Genomic DNA, 25640 nt, shown 5'->3' on the forward strand with positions numbered 1-25640 from the left:
AGGACAGACACACAAACGGACAAACTCTCTGAAATATATAGTAGATAGCTGTCCCTTTCTCCACCCATACCTCCTGCTGGCTCAATGGGATTGCAGCTGTCCCAGTCCGCATCTCTGACCCCCTTGCTGCCTCCTGTGATCATTATAGAGCATGACTTTCACCTACCAGACTCCTCCCTTTCTATTTTATGAATTTCAGGCACATCCCATTGTTCTGGCACAACCAAACCTTGACTTTGCTTTAAGTTATGATAAGAGAAAGCAGCATACCAATTTTAACAGTCCTAGCTCTTACTGTTTAGGAGGAGTTCTTGAACAAACAGACTCGCAGATGGTAGTAAGATGATGTAACTTTCTAATAAGTACGTCAACAGGAGAACCCTTCCTGCGCTGCTAAGTGGAGTCTATACTAAAGTGCTACAGCAGCACAGCTGTACCAATGTTTCTGAGGTCTTTCAAGCAGGGAGAAGCCCCCAGTCACTGTTTCCAACCGCAAACCCTTCACAAGCATCTAGCTGTGTAACTTGCCAATTGATCAGAGTTGCTGATCTCTTGACACAGACATAAGAATGGCTGTACTGGGTCAGACCAAAGGTCCATCTAGCCCAGTAGCCTGTCTGCCGACAGTGGCCAACACCAGGTGCCCCAGAGCGGGTGGACCAAAGACAATGATCAAGTGATTTGTCTCATGCCATCCATCTCCAGCCTCTGACAAACAGAGGCCAGGGACATCCTTTCTATCTCCTGGCTAATAAGGGTTTGTACTGGTCACATTGGTCACCGATTTGCATTGGTCACTGATAAGGGTTTGCATTAGTCACAAGCTTGATGAAGTTGGATACATGTTGCTTAATCACTGTTAGAAATCGGAGTGCGTAACACTCAGTCCTGCAATCAATACGAAGGTGGCAATGAATGCCAAAGCCTTTGCCCTTAGCTTTTTATTCCAATGGGTCAACAGTTTTGGATGCAGTAGGGTGTGTTGGGATTCAAAGTTGGGATTGGTCCTGCCTTGGGCAGGGGGCTGGACTTGATGACCTCCTGAGGTCTCTTCCAGCTCTATGATTCTAACTATTTCTAGCTTTGCAGCACCCAAAGGATCCAAAAGAGATCAGGGCTGGTTGTGCTGGGATCTGTGCAAATACAAAGTCAGAGGCAGTCCATGATGGGAAGTGTTTCTGATCTAAACAGGGATAAGATAGATGAGTATAGGACTAGCAGAGCTGGTCAGAAAACAGACACTTTTCCCTATGAGAAATTTAAAAAAATAAGTCAAAATCTTTTGTAACCCAAAGGCACTGCGCCCACTGACAATGGAAAATGAAGTCTATTCTACACCCTTAGCTAAGAGCCAGTTGGCTATTAGTTCATGTGGTAAAGGCACATGGATTTAACCCCTAAAGTCCCATGATCAATTCTACCTGCTTTCATTCTGGGGTGTGTTGGCTTTACCCTTTACTTTGTTCAAAAGTTCTGTTGAAAATGTCCAGGTTTTTCCAGAAGAAGTTTGGATCTAAAGAAGAACATGGATTTTCATTTCGAATCAACCTTTTGATTTGATTTAAAATACTGTTTCACTTCTTTCTCCTCCCAGACCCAAAAAACTAAAGGAAACAAGAATCCAAGTCAAAATAAAACTAAAATTGTCACTTCATTTTGAAACACGGATTCATATTTTAAAAAATCATTTCACTGGAAATTTCCTGAAACATTCAGTTTTCATTAAGCATTGCTCTGCACAGCAGGCATTCTTTCCTGAAAAATTCAATCATCTCTAAGAACAGACCTACAACCTTGAGGTATGCAGTGCCACTGGATGGGTTTGGTTTTTGCTTCTGTTATTGCAGATGGAGTTTGGTTTCTGTAATGCTAGGCTGAGTGACTGAGCAGAGGGGGTTTACACACTGCTTGGGACAAGCAGATATGCCAAATAAGAGGAAGCTGGGTGTTTTTGCATGCTTGAAATGAAGGGCTTAATGGTGTAAATTCACAGAAATTTCAGGAACTCCTTGCTAGAGCGGTTTCCGTTTTCCACCAGGCCCTGTAGGAAGTCATGCTGCATAGTGCAAGTATCACAAAACAAAAACAGAAGCCCCAGCCACCAAACCGCCACGCACGAAGACACAGGCCATTTCCCCTGAGCCTTTTCCGAGGGAAGTGAGAGAGCACAGATAAGAGGAGCCCCAGCAATGACAGAGCTAGTGCGAGCCTCCGCGTCACTGCACAGTCCTGCAGCACAACCCAGACCCTCTGCTTGCTAGTAACCCGACAAGGATTTTCCTGGGGAGAGATTCCCTGGAACAGACTCCCGCCAGCCTAGGGCAAGGGGCAGAACAATGAGGCTTTTCCCAATTCTGGGCTGGATGCTTCTCCCAGGTAAGGGGGCAACTTGCTCTGCGGGCACCTGCAGAAAAAGCTGGCGCTGGGCTTCCATGGGCCCTTTGCAACCCGCGTGTTCTTGGGCAGGGGCTGCTGAGGAGGGAGGGGGGATCCCAGTGAGCCTGCGGGGTCCCTGCACCCAGGGACTGGGGCTTTGTACCTTTGCAAAGTGCCTGCCTCAGACGGGGGGGTCGAGCATTTGAACGGCTCCTTGCGGCTTATGGAGCTGCTCGTTCAGCAGGAGGTTTCTGCAGAGCTCACCCGCTGGCGAGGCTGCCAGTGTCGAGCACCAACCTGCAGGGAGTTACCCAGCCCGCAAGGGGACAACGGGACCGTCCTGCAGTCTCCCTCCGGGCCACGAAGCGTTTGCTCCATTTCCCCTGGGACGCGCTGTCAGCTACAGGGAGTCCAGACTTGCAGCAGCGCCTGTTGTCCCGCTCACACGTTTCCTGCCGTGCCCCTTCCCTGGGAGCCGGCGGGACGGGGAGCGCTGCTCCTCGCAGGGCTGTGCTGCGGAGCGCTGTGTGATTGGCGCGATGGCAAGGGCATGCTCCTGCAGGGATTGCTGCCAGGAAGAGCGGCTGCTGCCCCGGCTTGGAACGAGGGGCTGGTGGGTCCCGGCCTCACCTCGTGGCCTCTGAGAGGCGGGAAAGCTGCGGCACGTGGGGAGGGGGGTGAAGCGAGTCTCTGGGGGCTCGGTGCCCGGCGGGCCCGGAGTCGGGTCCCTCCCTCCCAGCGCTGCCCGGCTCTTCCCCGCGGGCCACACGCGCCGGCAGCCGCAGTCCGGGCCCGCGCCTCGTACGTGTTTGTTAGGAGGGAGCCGCGCCCCGTGTCTCACTGTCTCTGTCTCTCGCAGGCTGCTGGGCAGTGACGGGCCCCGGGTCAGTGCGCGGCCACCTGGGCGGGTCGGTGACTGTGGAGTGCGGGTATGAGAAGGGCGATGAGAAGAATTCGAAGTTCTGGTGCCGGAAAGGAATTTGGCTAGAAACGTGGCGCTGTTCCGACGGGCACATAGTGGAGACCACAGCAGGGTCGGAGGCCGAGGTGACTCAGGGCAGATTCTCCATCCGAGACAATCGCACCCGGCGCGTGTTCACTGTGACCGTGGAGAACCTGACACCGGCCGACGCCGGCACTTACCTCTGCGGGGTAGAGAAGTCTGGGTGGTTTGATTCCAGGCACACTGTGTCTGTCACCGTCTCCCCAGGTAATTCCCTGCGCTGCTCTCGAAGCTCACGGCGGGAGGGCGGAGTCCAGGCCCGCAGCCAGGCGGCCGGTGCCCGCGCTCTGTAAACACAAAGCCCGGCCCGAGACGCGTGTGCGGGGACAGGGGGGCCCAGTGCCCCGTCCCGCGCCACCCAGCCCAGCGCTCACCCCGCTGACCGCCCCTCCCCACGGCTGGGCGGCAAGGCCTGTCAGTCACGTGGCGGGGCATATCCCCGTGCACTGGGGCAGCTCCCCGGTGGGAGAGGGGGCTGCGGCGGGGGAGGGGCTCTGCTTTCACCCCGCTCGGTGTGTCCCTCCCGGGTCTGGCAGTGGCTGACTCCTGTTTGCTCGTCCGGGTCCCAGTCACTCCCTGAGGTTCAAAGGGGAACCTTGCATGGTCTGTGGTTCTCGGGGGTGGGGCTGTCAGAGCTCCACGGGACTCCTCCTGAGGCCCTTACCTGAACCGGGACAGGAGCTGGCAGCAGTGGGGTTTGGGCATCTCTGTTGTGTGACTCGCTGGCCAGAAAGGGCATGTTCCAGGTGAAGAAAAGACTGGCTGTGCCAACCTGTGGAACTCCCTGCCAGGGGATGTTGTAGAGGCCAAAACTATAACAAGGATCAAGAAAGTATTAACTACATTCATGGAGGATAAGTCCATCAATGGCTCTTAGCCAGCATGGGCAGAGATGGAACCCCATGCTCCAGGTGCCCTAATCTCTGTTCACCAGACACTGGGTATGGGCAACGGGGAAGGGATCACTGAATGAACACCCATTCTGTGTTCTCCCTCTGGGGCACCTAGCATTGGTCACTGTTGGAAGACAGGATATTGGGCTAGATGGACCATTGGTCTGACCCAGCATGGCCGTTCTTAGGAGAGGGTTGATGTTCTGAAGGGACCAACCCCACCCCCAACTTTATGCCCTACTTCACTGGTTAAGGGGAAATATAAATATTGATCCTGCCCTTTAGTGCCCCCCTTCCTCTTCGCAAATCTCAGATTCATTAAGAATTTGCATTAGTGGAGTCCAGTTCCAGCCCTGAAATCTAGATGGATTGACTTGTGCTCCTTAATCCTGCCAGGTAAGCAGCCTCAGTGCAGACAGTACCCCTAGGAATGAGCATTGGAGGTGGCTTTGTTTGCTCTCTATGGCAGGGAAAGCAGTAACAAGTGTCTCTTCCAGGCAGGAGTTCTCTGCTCTAATCATTCCCTGAGTCAGCATCTGGATACAGAGACTCCTCCCTGCATTTAAAGCAGATAAAGAGACAGGAAAGAAAAACAGACACAAATTATAAATGTTCAAAAAGACTGATTCTGGCAGCTTTTACTAGGTAAAGCCCCATTCCTTTGTTTCTCCCGTCTTGCAGCCACTGCTGTGGGGAACCAGCCAGAGAGAAGGGAGCAAAGATAGCAGCAAGGGCGGCTGCACTAACAGTGTTGCTGTCCTGTTCCTTCTGCAAAGCCTGGTTTGGCCAAATTCCATGCTCTGCCTCTTGGTGGCATGCCCCTGAGGGAGGGGAGCAAAGATGGCTTTATAGCACTCTTGCAACTCTCCAGTTCTGGGCTGTCCTGGGGACTAGGCAAAGAAGTGGCTGCTCTAATTTCCTACAACCTGCCCCCTCCCCAAGGGTTGTCCACCTACCACTTTACATCCCCTAAGAGTTTCTCTAGTGACATTGAGAAACAGAGCCCCCCCCCCCCCCCTCCAGCCTGGCATGCTCCATGCCAGTGTTTTCGGTGGACGGAGGCAACATAAAACCACTTGTTTGCAGCCTTATCCAGTACTCCTGCTGGGGCAATTCTGCCCTGGTGACTACAAGGCTTTCATGGTTCCTCTACCCCACCAGAGTCTGCAGGGACCTCTGCAGAGAGGAACATCCCTTCCTGCATCTCTAGAGGCCTGCACCTTGTATTTAGGGACAGGAATGTCTCACGAAGTCTGACTGAGGCTGCTTTAAATTGACAGATACTACTTCCCAAAAACCAACAACAAGCACTCCATCAATGACACAGCACTCCACTTCTCCATCCCCCCCAGAATCTACCTCCACCTTGACAACTGTTACAGAAGGGAAATCCAGCATCTCCGCATACCAAGACACCACTACCTCTGTGTGAGTACCAGTGTTCCAACCAGGCTCACGTAAGGGATGTCTATACTGCAGCGGGGTGCAAGCTCCCAGCCTGGGTACACAGACTGGTGATAGTGGGGCTTGTTATGGCAGCTACAAATAAACAAATACACCACCGTTGGCACTTGGCTGACCCCCAGAGCTTGGCAGCCCAAACTGCAAAGTCTAAGCTATACCAGACAACTATTCCTAGCACATCAGTGTGAGTCCCCCTAGATAGGAAGATCTGCCCAGGCTGTAAGGATTGCCCCCAGCTGCAGTGTAAACAGACCCTGTGGGCTACCATCTCACTGGAATCAGTGCCACATTGAGGGATATATACCCCTGTCACTATTCAGTACTGCATTTTACAAGGCATCAGGTCTGGGACTGGAAAAATCATGGCTTGTGGTTGCCTTTGTACATCTGTCTGATCTGGCCTGGATGTTAAACCCTGCACCTCTATCTTTTCTCATTTCCCTCTTCCCCCTGCAACCTGGACCATTAGCTGTCTCCTTGGTGCTGCATGGGCCGAACCATACAATAGCTGTGTTAGTCTGTAACTTTAAACAACAATGAGCAGTCCTGTGGCACTTAGAGACTAACAAAAAACTCATAATACTAGATATGTATGTTTGTTAGTTTCTAAGGTGCTACAGGATTGCTCACTGTTTGGCACAGAACAGTCATTCTGCCTGGGCTGCAGCTCTGAGGAATGAGTGAAGCACTTTGGGGCTATAACTATGACCCTTCTTCTTCTGCTGAAGTTCAGTGGGACTGCTCATGTGCTTAGCTCAGTCAGATCGGATATGATCACCCCTTCCCCCATAGGTGACTCATGGAAGGGTTTGGTGGTGTACCATCCTCTGATGTCCCTGCCAACATTTTAATTGCTAAATGCAGTGCATCCTCATGCCCCATCCCTGTTCCTTTGGGTGCCTCTCCTTGCACTTTCCCCCCTCCCCAGGCACCAGTTGCCTATGCCCTTCTTATTAAACCACCGTGAGATGCATATGTCTGCTGAGTAAGCATGTGGTCATGCTGCTGCAAGCAGCACCCTTCCTCATTCATACCCCTCCTTTCTGCTTGTCCCTTCCACTTCCTGCACCACCTCTGAGCGCCTACCCCTGCGAGCACGTAGGCACATGAGCAGGGCCCTACCAATTTCACAGCCATGAATAATGCATCATAGACCTTGAAATAAGCCCTTTCCCATAGAATCTGATGTCTCCTTGTTCCTAGAAGCACCCCATCAAAGGGGGCTTCCTAGCTGCAACTGGGTAGGGAAAGGACAGGACCTGTCCCTCCCTTGTAAACTTTTCTGATGGTGGGAGGAGGGACCAGACCAGACCAGACCAGACCCACCTCCTCCTCTTGGATTGCAGAAAGATCTGTGGTTGCTGCTTTCAGAGAAGGCAGCACAGAAATAAGGGTGGCAGTCCCATGATCCCCTGCATCAGGTTTGTGACCTCCTGCCCTCCCGCCCTCATCTTCTTTTCGGTCAGGACCCCATGGTTCCTACACAGTGAAAATTCAAGATTAAGTAGCTGAAAATGTGAAATGTAAATCCTAAGGCCATGAAACTGACCATAATGGACTGTGGCTTTGGTAGGGCCTTACACAAGAGCAATATGAGTCACGTGACTAGTCCCATGGACATCCACATCCTTATCTATGCTATCTATTCTTGAGAAGGTGAATCAGCAAAGGATGCAGCTAAATCAGGGTACGGCTAAACTACACAGTTTTTCCAGGATACCTCTGGTATCCCAAAAGAACTGTTTCATGTACAGGGAACGCGTTTGCTCATCTGCTTTTTTTGCGGAAGAGCAAACACGCTCTATCAGTTGCCCCTGCATTCCTCATTCCACAAGGAGTAAGGGGGCGTCTAAAAGAGGGGGGGGTTACATTTGGCCCAGTCTAGATGGACCAAATGTTGGAAAAGCCTCTGCCGACAAAAGAAACTGAAAAAGCTATGCAAAATATAGAGCACATTTTGCATAGTTTTTCTGATAAAGCCCCATAGTCTAGACTTAGCCTCAGCGTGGAACAAGCTCCAAGTGTGGACAAGCTGCACTATTTAGAGCTGCAATATTATAAAAATATAATGATCTTGTCCCCATAGATTTTGTTTGCTTTTTAAGCTCCGTACATCTTGATGAATGAAAGCAGACTGGTCGGCTTCAGTTTTGCTTCTAATTAGTTGCACCTTGGCACAATCTGGCCATGTTCGGGTTGCCAGCTACTGCAAGTGACATCCTTATTTGTTCACGCTGGAATTTAAAACAATTTGAGGCAACATATCTGTTGGTCTTAGGTTTTTGTAAAAGTTTTTACATCTAAATTTGGGGCTTAATTTGATGTGACACTGCTCTTTTAAACCAAATAATATTTTTGTTTTCTAAAACTAACAGTGAATTAAGACTACAGAATCCCTGGTTCCAGGGAAAAAAACTTTAAGGGAGCCAAAATGTTGAAAGGCCTTGATCCTAAAACCGTGCCACATGCTTTTTTATCTTTAAGCATGTTTATAATAAGTATTTGTTTAAAATGTTCAGAAGATTGGAGCTGAAATATCAAAGAACTAACAAAAGTCACCACACAAGTTAAAGTACATATTTATCAGCTGTACCATAGGTGCTGCTCAAAGATAAGATAAAAAAGGGACAGATGAAGTTAGCTAAGTAGCTGGCTATGCTTTTTTCCATCAAGTGAGAGATACAGTGCCCAGATAAGACACTATGCATGATAAATAAAGCATGAAGTAGGGGATCACCAGACCAACAAAGCTTTGGACATCATTAAACTTCACCCACCAGAATCAGCTGGTAGGATGGCAGGAGGGGTTGGCTGGGCGTGACCAGCCTCCCATCCCCCAAGGAGATCCAAACAAAGCTTTACCAGGGAAACAATACAATGGTGGTACCACTAGAGCAGATTACAAATACATTCCTGAGTGACATTTCTCTCCTCCAGTGCACCAAGCCATGGCCTAGGTCTTGTTCTCCCACATGCACAGGGCACAGACTATCTCTGCTCCATCAGACTCTTCTTATAGATTGCATGAGGTTACTGGCTACTCACATTGCTGTTTGGTACAGGTGTCAAACTCATTGCATAGGTGACCTGAGTTAGCAATAACTTACACTAGAGCAGAGCTACTCAAACATGGCCTATGGGCCACATGCAGCCTGCAGCCTGTTTGTTTGCGGACCACGATGCAGTTTGAGTTTATGTGGGGCTCAACATGTGGCCCATGGGTAGGAGCCAAAACAAAAAAGTAGTCAATATAATGGTCTTCTGTTGATAGTAGTTAAATCCCTGGACTGTCTTGCTTATTAAAAGTGCTGTAATATGGGTGGAAATCGGGTAAATATTGTGTTTTATTAATATCAGCAGAACTGACTTAAATAGGGCCTGAGTGTTGTGTAGTCTTGCCTTAATCTTTGTATTCATGCCCGTCAGTGTGAAAGAAGTTATTTGCATATATATTTGTATGTAAATACAACCACACTTAAGTTGCGGCCCTCAGCATGTGCTGTATCATTGTGGCCCCCAGGGATTCCAAAGCTGAGTAGCCCTGGACTAGAATATCAATGTGCTGACTGCCTGCTACACAGCAAACAGTTGCTCCTGGCTGAATGAGCAATTGAAGGAGAAAGTGTGGAAACAGACTGTCTCTTTTCCCAGCCACTCCTCAGATAGCATCATCTTCTACATCCTGACACCGTGCGTCCTACTGGTTCTGCTCTTGCTTCTGATCGCTGCTGTTTTGTTGGTGAGAGGGTCCAAGAGGAGAAAAAAAGGTAAGTGAAATCCTGCCTGTGCCCTCTGAGTCACTGGCTGCGTCTAGACTGGCAAGTTTTTCCGCAAAAGCAGTTGCTTTTGCGGAAAAACTTGCCAGCTGTCTACACTGGACGCTTGAATTTCCGCACGAACACTGACGATCTCATGTAAGATTGTCAGTGTTCTTGCAGAAATACTATGCGGCTCCCGTTCGGGCAAAAGCCCTCTTGCGCAAATGCTTTTGCGCAAGAGGGCCAATGTAGACAACGCAGTATTGTTTTGCGCAAAAAAGCCCCGATCACAAAAATGGCAATCAGGGCTTTCTTACGCAAAACGGCGTCTAGATTGGCACAGACGCTTTTCCGCAAAAAGTGCTTTTGTGGAAAAGCGTCCGTGCCCATCTAGACATTCTTTTCCGCAAATGCTTTAACGGAAAAGCATTTGTGGAAAATCATGCCAGTCTAGACATAGCCACTGTGTTTCTGATCCTGAATCTGTGTCCATTGCTGCTTCTTTCCCTCCCTCCCTCTTCCCCAAATGGAAAATCCAGAATTCCTCAAAGGATAGCTGCTGGACCCAGGCGTGCTGCCATATACCCTGGCTAGATGTGGATTCTGTAATATCCAGGGTTTACAGTTTGACTCAATGGTTCTCAGCACCCCTCACTGTACAAACTGTTCTAGCCCCCTTGATGCAAGTGATGTCTCTGCTTATCACACCCCCTGAGCTCAACAAAGAACATCTGAAGTACCTCAAAGACCCACTTGCAACATTGTGCAAAACTGCAGACAGCTCCCAGAATGGTGTTTATTCTACATCTCTGTTAGAGCTACGTAAAGTTTTACTGTTTTTCAGGGAAAAATGAAGATTCAGCAACATGAAGTCATATCAAACTGTTTTGTTTTTTGTTTTTTTGAGGGGGGCGGGATTCCTACATATCCAAAAATGTATCTAAACGTTGAACCTCTCTAGTCCAGCACGGATGGGACCTGGCTGGTGCCAAACCAGAGAATTTGCCGAACTATGGAAGTTTAATATTCTCTAGCAGCATTACCAACATTTCTACTGCTTACTGGGCCTTTAGAAGACATTTACGGGTAAATTAGAGCTAAAGAACATCCCAGAACACCGAGAGCCAGGACAAGTGGCTATGAACAAACTTTATGGGACTGAAGGAAACTTGTTCACTTATCATGGGTGTGGCCATCCCCTGAAAAATAGTCACATCTCAGTCTTGCAATTTAATACTGCAAAGCTCTTATGTCAATTTCACTCCTCCTGCTGCAGCTCCCCTTGGGATTTTTATCCTACACTGATAACATTCGTATTCACATATTAATCAGTTACCTCCTCATCCACTGCTGTTATTTTGCTTTAATGTGATCTCTTTTATGTCTCATCCAGCTCTTTCAGGAGCAACCGTGCAGAAGGACAAGAAAATCAAGCTGTCAAATTTGGTAAGACAAATAATAGTATGTCCTGGTAACATCTCCTCTGAAATTCTGTCATAGGGAGATGCAATTGGACAAATAAAGCAGTCAATGCCCTGCAGATACTCAAACTTTTAATTTATTTTTTTACCTTCCACCTTCTTCATGTCACCTTAGCATTTGTTTTCTGGTTTCTAGATCAAGTTCTCTCCCAGCAGGAATGTTTGATTAAATAGTGAATTGTAAACAAATATTGCAGAATATTCACAGAAAAGCACATTTTGATTTTGCAAGCATGAATTTTCACCAGGGGAATCAATCAAGGGGTTGAATTGTACCAAGTGAACTCAAAGTTTTAAGACTTGCAACAGATTGCTCATGAATAAGTTAGGGCATATATACACACTGAATTCCTCTTTCAAGAGAGGAATGCAAATGCAGCCGAGCAAAATTGCAAATGAAGTGTGGATTTGAATTTCCCGCATTTCATATGCATAATCACGTCCGGCCGCTTTTTCGAAATACCCTATTTTGAAATAAAAAATGCTCTGTAGACATGGTTATTTCGAAAACAAACTCTTCTTTCGAAATAACCGCTAAACCTCATTTTATAAGGAGTAAGGGTTATTTCGAAAGAAGGGTTTATTTTTGAAAACCGCATCTATAGAGCGTTTTTTATTTCGAAATAGGGTATTTCGTAAAAGCAACCAGATGCGATTATGCAAATGAAGCACGGGAAATTCAAATCCGTGCTTCATTTGCAATTTCACTCGACTGCATTTGCATTCCTCTCTCGAAAGAGGAATGCAATATAAACATACCCTTATAGACCAGGAATTATTCACAGAAGTTGTTCATCAATATTTTTTAATAAGGACCTTTAAGAAACCCCAAAAAGCAATCCTGATCTCTTCATGGAAGACTGGACAAACTAATCAAATATATGACTTAGTAGAAACTTTTCACCAAGCCTTTCAAGGTCCTCCAACCACCTAAAGTATAGAGACAGGAAAAGATTCTGTTCAATTCAGAGACCGAAATTTTTCAGATCCACTTCATTGAGGACAATGAGCACATTCAGACTGGAAAGTATACATTGTGTCATGCAGCCACCAGGATATGGGACTGTGCCAAAGCAGAACCTAGTCACCAAACCATTGTGATAGCCAAGTCAGTTCTTTGGTCGCTAAGAAGCACATTTATATGTGCATGGGGCTCTGAACATATCAGCCCATAGAACCTCATATCGGGCACATCTAGACTATGCATGGCTTCCAAAAGAAGACATGCACAAAATGTGCATATCTTCTTCCATTTTTTCCCAGAAAAGGTTTTTCCGATATTTGGCCCGTCTACACGGAGCCAAATATCGGAAAAAACCCTCTTTCAAAAGCCCCCTGTAAACCTCCTTTTAGGAGTAATAGGGAGCCTTTCGAAAGAGGTTTTTTTCTGATATTTGACCCCATGTAGATGGGCCAAATATTGGAAAAGACTCTTCCAGGAAAAAAAAAACAGGAAGATATGCATATTCAAACCAAATTTACATATCATCTTTCAGAAGCCACGCATGGTCTAAATGTCCCATTAATGACAGCGGTTGTGTGGTAGAAGCTAGAGAATAAATAGGACTTCAAGAGGAAGGGACCATTCTCAATAGACTGGCTCAGCCTTCACTGAATTTCATCAGACTGACCTACTGTCTCATTTCCCAGAAAGAGAAACAGCCTAAATGAGGAACCTCTGAATTCACACAGGAAACTGATTTGTTTGTTTTTTAGACCCACTGGAAATAGGAAAACTAAAACAGAACAATGAGCCACAACAGGTGGTTGTGATGGGGCTGCTGCTGCTACTGCAGGCCTGTCATTGGTTTCATGCTTTCATTTACCAGTTCCTCACAGATCTGCCCTCAGCAGTGGCCCCACACTGGCGCAATGAAGGGCACAAACTAACTAGTACACAGTCAGCATCCTCACCTGTGTTTCCCTCTCATTTTTATCCATGTGTGGAATAAAGTTAATTATGTGCACCAAGACAAGTCCAGATGTGCACCACCAATAGAAACACATGCTATTAGCAGTGGGTGCTCTGCTAATCAGCTGAATCTCTCCTGGATAGCTGCCCAAGCACTCAGCTTACAAGGAACACTGAACCCCACCTTTAAAATAGTCACATTGACTGTGTAGCCATTGGAATTGCCATGGGAGTAAGGTGCTGGAACTAAGACATGGAGCCCTAGGCACATCTCCTTGCACTGAACACATTTCTTCTTTGTTTTAGGCGGCTGGGAACAATGCAGCAGACAGCAGCCCAGAGTACGCGGTTGTGGCTCCTCCTGCAGCCACGTCCCAAACAGGGTTTTACAGCAATGTGAACACCCTGCCTAACTCCGTGAACCCTGACTGCAGTTATGAGGAAATCCACCTCCACCCTCAGGTAGGAAGACAAAGCAATAGCTGCCATGAGGCGTTCCAGGCAGCAGCTAACTCAAATCATTCCTCCGAGTGAAACTTTAGCCTTTCCTCCCGCCCAGCCAGCTCTGCAGACTGAAGATGAAATTGACTTATTTAAAACTGGACTCAATACAGGGGCCTTACTCAGACAAAGAGTCCCAAGCCCTGCTGTGGGGCTCCCTGTGAGACTGAGAGCCGCAGGTAGACTCACGGCTTATGATACAATCTGGCATTTGCATCCAGGGAGACTAGGTGACCTAGTCAGTTTTTTCTGAGAAGAAAGTCTTTTCTCCCTTATCCCCTGCTTTCTACTAGAGCTGCTCCTTACACTGCAGATCCTCCTGCACCTCCTTCACACACTCAGGACAGGGGCCAATAGCAAACAAGAACCATTCTTTGGGCAACCAATCCCAAGCTACTGCACAAACACATCCCCTTCGAGAAGTCTTATACCCAAGCCACATTCCTCATTTCCTTGATGTTCCTTGAGCCTAGAGTCGCTAGACACCAGCTCAGGAGAGGAGCTGAGTTCACAAGGCCTTCACCTGAGAGCTCAGAATGAGCCCTACAAAGTATCTAGGGCCCAAATCTGACTAGGGACCTAGGCCCTGGGATAGCCAATGTGCAGGTGGATTTCAGTTCCCTGTTCTTACCCTCGCTTCCTTTTCCTCTTTGTGTAGCTTAAGGTATAGCTACACTGCAAGGCTATTTCAGGATACTGAAAGTATCCCGGAATGGCTACCTGTGCCTACCCAAGCTGCCCGTTATGTCAAAATATTTTTCGAAATAAGGGACACGCTATTTTGCTATCCCGGTAATCCTCGTTGCATGAGGAAAAAGGGATGGCTCAAAATAGCACATTATTTTAAAATTTGGCACCGTGTAGATGCACCAAATTTAAAAATAAAATCGAAATAAGAGTCATGATTTGAGTAGCACAAATTGTGTATCTCATTTCAAGTTTAGGGTGCAGTGTAGATACACCCTTAGCCACAGGAGAGGGCTGCACCAGATTGCTTTGGCTGAAAAGGGTAATAGGCACATACACAGGTTCTGTAGGTCTACACTAGGAAATTATTTCAAAATAAATAATTCAAAATAACTCCCAAAATAAATATTTCAAAATAAGCTTATTCCCCAAGGAAAGCAGGAGTAATTATTTTGAAATAACCAGCCCCTTATTTCTAAATAACGGGCATGGTAGTGTGGACGCTCCGCTTGTTGTTTCAAAATAACTCTCTAGTGTAGACCAGGGCTCAGAGGCACTGTATGTGAAAGATAATGTAGAATCAAATGAAATAAAAATATTAAATGAATCAACATGTTCCATAGAATCACCATGGATAGTAAGTCCATGCTCCAATAATAAGACATTAGCAGTAGGGATATATTACCGACCACCTGCCCGGGACAGCAATACTGACATTGAAATGCTGAAGGAGATTAGAGAGGCTACCAAATAAAGAACTCTATAATAATGTGCTACATGATCCTGTATTTTGTTTCAGCTATAATAATGGGGGATTTTAATTATCCCCATATTGACTGGATACATGTCACCTCAGGAAGAGAAGCAGAGAAAAAATTTCTCAATGGCTTAAATGACTGCTTCTTGGAGCAGCTGGTGCAGGAACCCACAAGGGGAGAGGTAATTCTCGATTTAGTCCTGAGTGGAGCACAGGATCAGGTCCAGGAGATAACCGTTATGGGACCACTTGGGAATAGTGGCCATAACATTCAACATTCCTGTGGTGGGAAGAACATCTCAGCAGTCCAGCACCCTGGCATTTAATTTCAAAAAGGGGAATTACACAAAAATGAGAAGGTTAGTTAAACAGAAATTAAAAGGCACAATGACTAGAGCCAAATCTCTGCAAGCTGCTTGGAAACTTTTTAAAGACACCATAATAGAGGCCCAACTTAAATGTATACCCCAAATTAAAAAACATAGCAAGAGACCTAAAAAAGAGTCACCGTGGCTTACCCACCATGTAAAAGAAGCAGTGAGGGACAAAAAGGTATCTTTTAAGAAGTGGAAGTCCAATCCTAGTGAGATAAATAGAAAGGAACATAAACACTGTCAAATCAAGTGTAAAAATGTAATAAGAAAAGCAAAAAAAGATTGAGAAACAGCTAGCGAAAAACTCAAAGAAATAACAAAATGTTTTTTAAATAAATTAGAAGCAGGAAGCCTGCTAAAAAACCTGTGGGTCCCCCAAACGATCGAGCTATAAAAGGAGCAATCAAGGACGATAAAGCCATTGCGGATAAATGATTTCTTTGCTGCAGTCTTCATGGCTAAGGATGTTAGGAAGATTCCCAAATGTGCACCGTCCTTTGTGGGTGATGAATCTGAGGAACTGTCCCGGATTGAAGCGTCATTAGAGGAGGTTTTGAAACAAATAGAAAAACGTAATGTTAACAAATCTCCAGGACCGGATGGCATTCATCCAAGGGTTCTAAAAGAACTCTAATGGGAAACTGCTGAACTATTATCTGTGGTTTGTAACCTATCCTTTAAATTGGCTTCCGTACCTAGTGACTGGAAGGTAGCCAACGTGACACCAATATTTAAAAAGGGCTCTAGAGGCGATCCTGGCAATTACAGACTGGTAAGTCTAACTTCAGTACCAGGCAAATTAGTCAAAACAATAGTAAAGAATAAAATTGTGAGGCATGTAGAAGAACATAATTTGTTGGACAAAAGTCAACATGGTTTCTGTAAAGGGAAATCATGTCTTACTAATCTATTAGAGTTCTTTGAAGGGGTTAACAAACATGCAGACAAGGAGGATCCAGTGAATATAGTATACTTAGATTTTCAGAAAGCCTTTGACAAGGTCCCTCACCAAAGGCTCTTGTGTAAATTACATGGCCATGGGATAAGAGGGAAGGTCCTTTCTTGGATTGAGAACTGGTTAAAAGACAGGAAACAAAGGGTAGGAATAAATGCTAAATTTTCAGAATGGAGAGGGGTAACTAGTGGTGTCCCCCAAGGGTCAGTCCTGGGACCAATCCTTTTCAACTTATTCATAAATGACCTGGAGAAAGGAGTAAGCAGTGAGGTGGTAAAGTTTGCGGATGATACCAAACTGTTTAGGATAGTCAAGGCAGAAGCAGACTGTGAGGGACTACAAAAAGATCTCACCAAACTGAGTGATTGGGCAACAAAATGGCAATAGAAATTTAATGTGGATAAGTGTAAAGTAATGCATGTCAGGAAAAATAACCCCAACTGTACGTACAGTATGCTGGGGGCTAATTTGGCTACGACAAATCAGGAAAGAGATCTTGGAGTTACCGTGGACAGTTCTCTGAAAACTTCCACACAGTGTGCAGCGGCGGTCAAAAAGGCAAATAGGATGCGAGGAATTATTAAGAAAGGGATAGAAAATAAGACCCAGAATATCTTACTGCCCCTGTATAAAACTATGGTACGCCCACATCTTGAATACTGTGTACAGATGTAGTCTCCTCACCTCAAAAAAGATATTTTGGCCTTGGAAAGGGTTCAGAAAAGGGCAACTAAAATGATTAGGGGTTTGGAACGGGCCCCATATAAGGAGAGGTTAAAGCGACTGGGACTTTTCAGTTTAGAAAAGAGGAGATTGAGGGGGGATATGACAGAGGTATATAAAATCATGAGTGGTGTGGAGAGGGCTGATAAAGAAATGTTATTTATTAGTTCCCATAACAGAAGAACTAGAGGACACCAAATGAAATTAATGGGTAGCAGGTTTAAAACTAATAAAAGAAAGTTCTTCACACAGCGTATAATCAACCTGTGGAACTCCTTGCCAGAGGAGGCTGTGAAGGCTAGGACTATAACAGAGTTTAAAGAGAAGCTAGATAATTTAATGGAGGTTAGGTCCATAAAAGGCTATTAGCCAGGGGACAGAAATGGTGTCCCTGGCCTCTGTTTGTCAGAGGCTGGAGAGGGATGGCAGGAGACAAATCGCTTGATCATTGTCTTTGGTCCACCCTCTCTGGGGCAGGCTACTGGGCTAGACAGATCTTTGGTCTGACCCAGTACGGCCGTTCTTATGTCCTCAATACACAGCCCAGACAAGTCACTGGCTTAAAGGGATCCGCTGCGGTTCCTGAAGCCAGGGCCTGCTCAGCCACAGATACTTGGGCTCCTCTTCTAGCTTCTTTCCTCTGATCCCAGCGATGTTTTTATTTCAGAGATCGGAAGGGACAGAAGAGATTTCTTATGCCACAGTGATGATTTCCACTCCCGAGCAGCAGTCCATCTACGCCAACGTGGAGCAGCACCCCAAGACAACATGCCCAGCCAATCCCCAGGAGGCAATTCTGTACAGTGATGTGAAGAAAAAGCCCAAACACTAGTCCTGACCGTGCTGAGGCTGCACGGGGGGCTGCATCGTCCTTATCCAGCCTCCTTGAGTCCTGCCCGGCAAATCTGTAAGGAACAGAGATTAGACGCAGACTCTGTCAGCTGATGGAGGCAGAGGCCCCATGGACACATACAGCCTGTAACTGGAGTCTCCCAGTTTATGCAATGGAGAGATGGCCTGACGGAATTAAACAGCTGCTGTTGTCTTGTGAGAAGAAATGAGTAAAAAAGGCCAACGTTTGGGCTCAGAAGCAATGAAACTCAGCAGGATCTGTTCAGCAGGAGTGGAAACGTTGTGTTTGTTTGAATACCGCACACTGGGTGCAAAAAGGGAACTTAGCAGGACCACAGAGGCAAACCTGCCTGAACAGAAGTTTCTTCCCCATCAGGAGAGAAGGCAGTTTCCCCTCTCACCCCCTCTGAGAGCAAATTGAACTGAAAACAGACCCAGGAACTGGGGAGATGATCTGAAAAGATAATTTATACACTCACAGGTATCCTTGTGCTTAAATCTATCAGGATCTGGAATCAAACCAAGTCGGGCACCTGCATCCCAGCCTGGTTTCATACAGAAATTTAAAACCCACAGAACTGAATTTTGAGCTGGTTGGGCAGAGGGTGCTTACAGTCTGCAGAGAGGTGCATGGGAAACATTGGCCTTTGGGCTATTTGTGTGTTTGTTGGGGCAGGGGGAGGTTGGTATTATTAAGTTTGCCCAACACTTCCCATTATAAGATCCTGGTTTAATTGCTTATAACTTTGCCCAATTTTAAGTTTTCCATGCCAGGTCTCTCTCTCAGAATGATGGTTTGTTTTGTTTTGCTTTTTAAGTTTCAGCCAAACCGTTCAGATATTTCTGAGAACAAGCCTTGGGAAGAATATCCTGTGTCACAATGTTAAACAAATTCTACCATTACTTTGAGAAGCTCTAGTGCCCCCACTCTTCAGAGATCTGGTAGAGGGTCACCCTTGTGCCAGGGGCTTGCCTTTTGTTGTTGCTCTGAAAATCCAGCCAAATTTGGCCAAGTTGTAAAACTCTGCAAAATCTGTATTGGTACATGCCCGGTACAAACCTCTTCACATTGCACACACCATCTTAGTTCCACTTCTAACTTTTCAGCACTTGACTTTGCAAGCTTCACGTTCTTTTAATGTGGTTACTCACCCTGCAATATAGATTGATGGCAGGAAATCTGTGTTTACTTTTCTTCCATAAACTGTCCCAGTTTAAGCCTGTTCCTTCTTGCAGTAGGCATTTGTGACCATCCAGAAACAATGGATTATTATAAAATAAACTTCATTGTCATCTGTCATTTATACTCCATGACTCGGCTTAATTGGGCTTTCCACAGAAAGCCCAACAAAGGGGGAGAAGGTCAAAAAGCACCTGAACTCTGCTGCATTTCTTAATTACTGTCTGGAGCCAGCCATGAATTTCATGTGTTGCTGTGAACTGTGGGAAACAAGGGACCCTGGATACAGAAAGCAAAAGAAAGAAGATCTGGCTTGTGTTTAAGATGCTGAAGTAGGGTATGTGAGATCTAGAGTTGGGAATTTAATCTACCACAGATTTCCTGTGTTACCATGGGAAAGTCACTTATCTCTTTGTGGCTCAGTTCCTCCACAACAAAGAAGTAATATTGCTTCACTGAAATTTTGAGAGCAAATCTATACATTTTAGAAATGTGCCTCTGTACAGTGCTGTGAAGAAAAAGCCCAAACACTAGCCCTGACTGTGCTGAGGCTGCATGGTCCTTATCTAGCCTGCTTGAGCCCTGCCTGGCAAATCTGTAACAGAGAGGGTTTAGGTGCAGGCTCTGTGAACACATGCAGCCTATGGCAGGGTGAGGAGGAGGAAGAGGACTGTGGGGCTTGAACCCTGGCTCTGAAGGTGAGTACCTTCACTACTGTGCCACTGGAGGAGCCCCCATCTACACTACCTTCTGGGCCCCCTTTATCTGTCCTTTAGTTCCACGGGTGGCAGGTCCATTTGTTCAAGAACTCCTCCTATATGGTAAGAACTAGGACCCCTACATTTGGTATGCAGCTTCCTTTCTTCTAACTTAAAACAAGGTTAGGGTTTGGTTGTGCCAGGAAAAGGAGATCTGCCTGGAATGGGATTGTTTTTCATAAAATGGAAAGAGCAGGGGCTGATCGGAGGGACTTCTATTCTGCACAGTGACCACTGGGGGCAGTGAGCAGGGACTGCTACCCTGCAGGATCACCACTGGGGCAGGGCCAGACCAAGCCATTCCAGCGCCCCAGGTTGGGGGAGGGCACATGCACGGCCCTGCCCCCACCCAGCGCATGGGGGAGGGTACGCAGAGCTGGAGGCAGCAGGACGCAAGTGCCCGGCCTGGCCTAGCCCGACTACCGCCACTGGTGTGCAAGCCCAGGGCCTCCCGGGGCAGGCTGAGCCTGGCCGTGCAGAGCCCCGCGGCCATGGGGGGAAGGGTGCTGCTGGCTGGCGCTGCAGGGGTTAACGCGGCCCCCACCCCGGGCAGCCGCTGCAGAGTGGCTGCTGGGAGCTGCTGCAGCCCACAATCCAGGAGCCGGGCGCGCGGCGCCTGATGGCAGCTGTAAGGGGTGCTGTGTGCCCCTTACAACTGCCATCAGGCACCCCCCCTAGGTTGGCACCCCAGGCAGCTGCCCAGCTAGCCCATGCCTTAATCCTGCCCTGCACTGGGGGCACCATGAGCTGCTGCCAACCCTAGCATTAACCGACTCCACATGTTCTTCGCACTGGCTCGTTGTCAGGGTCCCAAACACCCCGGGTTCTGATGATCAGGGAGTGGATTTGTACCTCAGAGCCCTGTGCTCTCAGGGTGTTGGCCAGAGGGGCGTATTTCACCACATCTGAGACTGGGCCTCATGGAAGGCCGGGGTCCTGTTCTGAGAAGGCACCACCACATCTCCCATGCTGATCCTCTTGTGCTCCTCATTGGTGACAATGCCTGGGTGTGGCTCAGTGCCTGTCCCAGGGATGGCAGAGTTGACAGACACCTTCCCCAGGGATGGCAGAATCGCTCTGACGAGAGGGTCCTGGATGACAGTGCGGCGCAGCTTCCAGGCTTTGGAGTGGGACGGGCAGCCACACAGGACATGGGGCAGCATCTCACTGATGCCGCTGCACTTCCTGCAGCACTTGTTCCGGTTCCCATGGCGGATGGCTCCATTCAGTGGCAAGCAGTTGAGCCAAGCCTGGTAGGTGAACAGTTGGTGAACTGGGTGAAGCAGCCTCCAGGGAGGAAGTGGTTGCCGACGTCCCATTTGCAGGTCACCTCAAAGACCTTTCCCTGATCCAACTGGCACTTCATGCTGCCAGCGTAGTGGCAGCAGATGGCATTTTTCAAGGTCTTTTCCAGCAGGGTTCTGGTGATTGGGGTGATGATGGGTGTCGTCTGAGTTCTTCACTCATGGTGCCAGGACTCCCAGCTCCTGATATTCCTCACACAATCCAGCGGCAGCTGATTGGTAGCTTTGTGGGCATCAGACCAGAGCAAAGCATCTGACGAAGTGGATCTTTGCCCACGAAAGCTTATGCTCCAATAAATGTTAGTCTATAAGATGCCACAGGACTTCTGGTTGTTTATGCAGATTCAGACTAAAATACTGATACTTGCTTCAGTTAAGTTCATGTTCCTTCAGCGTTTGCGTCCTGAAAATATTCCAGAGAACGAGTGTGTTACCAGGCATGTTTGACTAAAAGAGTTCATTTTAAGCAAAAGTTGCCAAATCTTCACAGAAAGCACATTCTGAATTTGCAGTCGTGGCTACTCGCCTCAGAAAACACTGTGAAGGCGCTGCTCCTCCCCTCCAGGAGCAGCAATGTACAACACGCCCCACCTGTCCAATCATAATAGCTCAAATTTTGAGTTGCTGCAACAAATTGCTCAGGCATAAGCTACAGATCAAGAGTTTCACCATAATTGTTCATCAAAAAATTTCCCATAAATTAAAAAACAAAAAAACAAAATACTGATCTAGTCACAGAAGACAGGCCAAAGTAACCAAACAAATGAGTCCATAGGAATTGTTCACCCAGCTCCAGTGACAGGTTCATTTGCTTCCCATGTTCTCACAGGGTGTGGCAATGAGAAGATAGAAAAGGATTCTGCTAGGTGGAGATTGGAGGTGGACTTTCTTAAATCTGTGCCAGGGATGGTAATGAGTATTCCGGCACTAGGAACCATAGCTTTCACCATGCAGCCAGCAGGACACACGAGGAGCGTCTACACAGCAGGGCAAAAGCTGAATTAAGCGACGCAACTTAAGCTACGTCAATTGTGTGGCTGAAGTCGAAATAGCTTAATTCGGCTTTTGGCACCGTCTACAAAGCAGGAAGTCATAAAATGAGGGTTACAGCCGGCGGAGTAAGAAGTCCTCCAGCTCGACCTTATCTCAAAATAATGGCTTGCAGTGAAGATGCCCACTATGTTATTTCGTAATAACATCAGTTATTCCGAAATAACACTGCTGTGTAGATGTGCCCACAATGCCAGATCCTGGGCAACACAGGACCAGGTCACTAAACCACTATCTATGACAGCCAGGAGACAAACCATGCCCCAGCAGCTCTGAGCCCAGCAGCCCACAGGGCGTCACATCATGTGATTGATGCCGGAGAATGAACTTTCACCAGGGAACATTCCCATAACTCACATTTAGGTTTCCAGTATTGCATAAAGGCACCCTGCTGACGCATTTATGAAAAGAGAAACTCTGGTTCACACAGGAAATAATGTGGTTACTTATGTCCAGTGGGGGCTTTAAGTGTAGAACAGAACAAGAAGCCGCAACAGGGGTGGATGTGGAGGCTTTTGAAACACACATGTTGGGCATGTAACTGATCTCATGACAAGGGTGCCATTTACGGGGGCATAGGGAGGTCAGAAGCCTCCCCTTAAGTTTGACACACACCCCGCCCCTGCTGGATTTCATCCTTGAGGTCTGCTAAAAGCACATGCCCCAGCTCCAGAGGCAGGGCTTAACTGCAACAGAGATTGAACGACTTCCAGCTTTGCCTTTGTGGCAGGGAGTTTGTTTATAAACAGAGGGAGGCAGGGTGATGAAGATAATAAAAGACTTGGCATTCAAGTAATTAATCATTAGATCATCATGAAAACATTTCCTGATAGGAAAAAAATAGTGGTGTGCTACAGGGATCAGCATTTGGACCATTGTTGTTAAACTTCTTACAAATGTTCTTGAAAAAGGAATAAACAGCAGTGAGATGGTAAAATTTGCAGATGCTACAAAATTACACAACATAGTTATATCCAGAGCTGTCGGCAAAGAGTGACAAAGGGATCTCATAAACCTGGGAGACTGGGCAACACAAGGGCAAATGGAATTCAGTGTTGATCCATGCAAAGTAATGCACATAAACCAAAATATACATACAAATATGATGGGGTCTAAAATAGCTGTTACCGCTCAAGAAAGAGATCTTGGAATTGTTGTGAATAGTTCCCTGAAAACAAGTGTTCAATGCACAGAGGAAATCTAAAATGCTAACAGAATATTGGGAATCATTAGGAAATGAATAGATAATAAGACAGAAAATATAATGTTGCTTCTATATAAAGTCATTGTATGCCCACATCTTGAATATTACATGAAGATCTGGTCACTCCATCTAAAAGGATATATATATTGGACTTGGAAAAGGTACAGAAAGGGCAACAGAAATAATTAGGGGTAAGGAACAGCTTCCATATGAGGAGAGATTAGCAAGACTGGGACTTTTCAGCTTGGAAAATAAATGACTAAAGGGTGAGGGAATATGTTAGAGGTCTACAAAATCATTCAAGGCGTGAAAAAATAGAATATGGAAATGTTATTTAATCCGTCAATAATGTAACACAAGAAGCTCATGAAAGTCAGCTGATCTTGTTATTGTAAGGTCATCCTGGCATAGAAAAATTGCTAGGTCATGTCAAGCTTATACTGAAGTGTTCTAATGGTAGACAGTCCCATAATGGATGAGACTTGCCAAATCTCCGCATCCCAAGGCTTTGTGCATCTTCCTGTGGTGTTTGCCTGAACAATACAGCAATCAGGCACTGCCAAGGGCAGAAGATGAGGACCCACAAGAGATTTTAAAATATTTTGCCACTAAAGGCTTCCATTAAAAACTCCCCCAGGTCACAGATCCCCTGCTTTGGATTGGTATTGCTTCCACCACCCAAATGCAAAAATCCCTTTGAGAACCCGGGAAGATGCATTTGGGAATTTCTTCCTGTGGGATACCTCAAGCTCTTTAACCTTCGCTCTGGAGAGAGCTTGAAAAAAATTGTAATTTTTCTTAATAGCTGGCCTTGCGGCCATGTGTACCCAGAACCTCCTGCCTTCTAGTACCCAGAACCTCCTGCCTTCTAGGACACAGGATCAGATTATGTCCTGAGAAAGGTGATTTTTGTTAATAAAACAAAGAAAACACACTTGTTGAAACATTATTTTGTTGCTAGGTGTTACAGAGCAACTTAAAAAAAAAAGATTACAACACAGAGAATTGCTTCCTTGCAATTCTCTGGAGAGCTACAGCTATGTGAATAGAACAGGGAATGTCTAATCAGATGTGATCAGGTTATTTTTCAGCACAGAGAAGTCCAACAAACCCCCAGAATAAAGACAATAACCTGATTGCTGAACTCAGCGCATCTTTGTGACAAGTGGTCAGGAACAAGGCTGCAGAAGCAAGGCCAGAGCATGCCACTGACCGAACAGGCTTTTGCCGCAATGCCCACATCCTTCCTAACTCCATGGATCCGGCCAGCAGCTACAAGGAAATTCAGCCCCACTATCAGGGTGTGATTAGACCTCTCTGTCGACAAAGAGATGTAGATTAGGCACATCGAAATTGCTAATGAAACAGGGATTTAAATATCCCACGCTTCATTAGCATAAACATGGTCGCCACTTTTTTCCGAAATGGCGCTTTTTAAAAAAAAAAAAAGCAGTCTTGACACGGATCTGTCGAAAAGAAACCCTTTTTCGACAGATCCTGTAAACCTCATTTTTTGAGGAATATAGGATCTGTCAAAAAAGGGTTTATTTTCAACAGATCCGCATCTAGACTGTTGGGAGGGGGGTTCCCAAAAAAGCTCCATTTCGAAAAAAATGGCGGCCATGTTTATGGTAATGAAGCACTGGATATTTAAATCCCTGCTTCATTAGCAATTTTGACGTGCCTAATCTACATCTTTCTATCGACAGAGATGTATAGTCTAGATGTAGCCTCAGACAGGAAGAAAATGCAACAGCTACAAGAGAAGAGCTCAGGGTTGCAGCTGATTCAACCCTGTGACTGAATGGCTAGCCAGCTACAAAAGCAGTTTCTCCTCTCGTGGCCTTCACACCTCCACATCAGCTGCTAGAAGTGGGCTTCATCCTCCCTGACTGAATTGACCTCGTTATCTCTAGCCTTACTCTTGATTGGTAGTCTTTTCTTATGCCTGTATATTTATACCTGCCTCTGGAATTTCCACTACATGCATCTGATGAAGTGGGTCTTTGCCCATGAAAGCTCATGCTCCAATAAATCGGTTAGTCTAGAAGGTGCCACAGGACTCCTCGTTGCTTTTGCAGATTCAGACAAAACACAGCTACCCCTCTGATACTTGAGCTAATTCAATGTTATCCACTCAGGGCTGGAGGCGTCTAACACTCAGTGTGGGTACAGATGGAGGTTTCTTCTTCCACTCCACTGCCATGGGGGATGCTTTCGCCTTTAAGGCTGCAGTGAATACTTTGCACTTGGACTGGTTCTTTAGATGTTAACTAGAGGAGTTACAGGGTGTTGTCCGAGTGCTTCATGGCAGGGGGGCTGGCTGTGTGGGGGTGCAGGAGTCAGGGCAGGGCACTGGGAGTCCCATCCAGTGGGGCTTCCTCTCCCCCTCCCCTGGCCAGAAGGGA

At 46.7% G+C, this 25640-nt stretch overlaps 1 protein-coding gene across 3 annotated transcripts in view; it reads left to right on the forward strand.

Moving 5' to 3' along the window:
• Positions 1-20216, forward strand: part of LOC142819112 (uncharacterized) — a 111246-nt gene extending 91030 nt beyond the window's left edge. The window contains exons 1-7 of one of the 3 annotated variants that reach the window (XM_075903731.1): positions 2087-2376; positions 3236-3586; positions 5625-5700; positions 9388-9503; positions 10888-10940; positions 13194-13349; positions 17552-20212. In XM_075903731.1, the coding sequence (XP_075759846.1) occupies positions 2337-2376; positions 3236-3586; positions 5625-5700; positions 9388-9503; positions 10888-10940; positions 13194-13349; positions 17552-17716 (957 nt within the window). In that variant the 5' untranslated portion in view covers positions 2087-2336 and the 3' untranslated portion in view covers positions 17717-20212. Of the gene's footprint in view, positions 1-2086; positions 2377-3235; positions 3587-5552; positions 5701-9387; positions 9504-10887; positions 10941-13193; positions 13350-17551 lie in introns of those variants that run through there. The other 2 variants (XM_075903732.1, XM_075903730.1) reach the window with 2 other exon arrangements.
• The last annotated feature ends 5424 nt before the right edge of the window (positions 20217-25640 follow it).

The sequence above is a fragment of the Pelodiscus sinensis genome, chromosome 20, assembly GCF_049634645.1.
Source record: "Pelodiscus sinensis isolate JC-2024 chromosome 20, ASM4963464v1, whole genome shotgun sequence".
Classification (NCBI taxonomy): Eukaryota; Metazoa; Chordata; order Testudines; family Trionychidae; genus Pelodiscus; species Pelodiscus sinensis.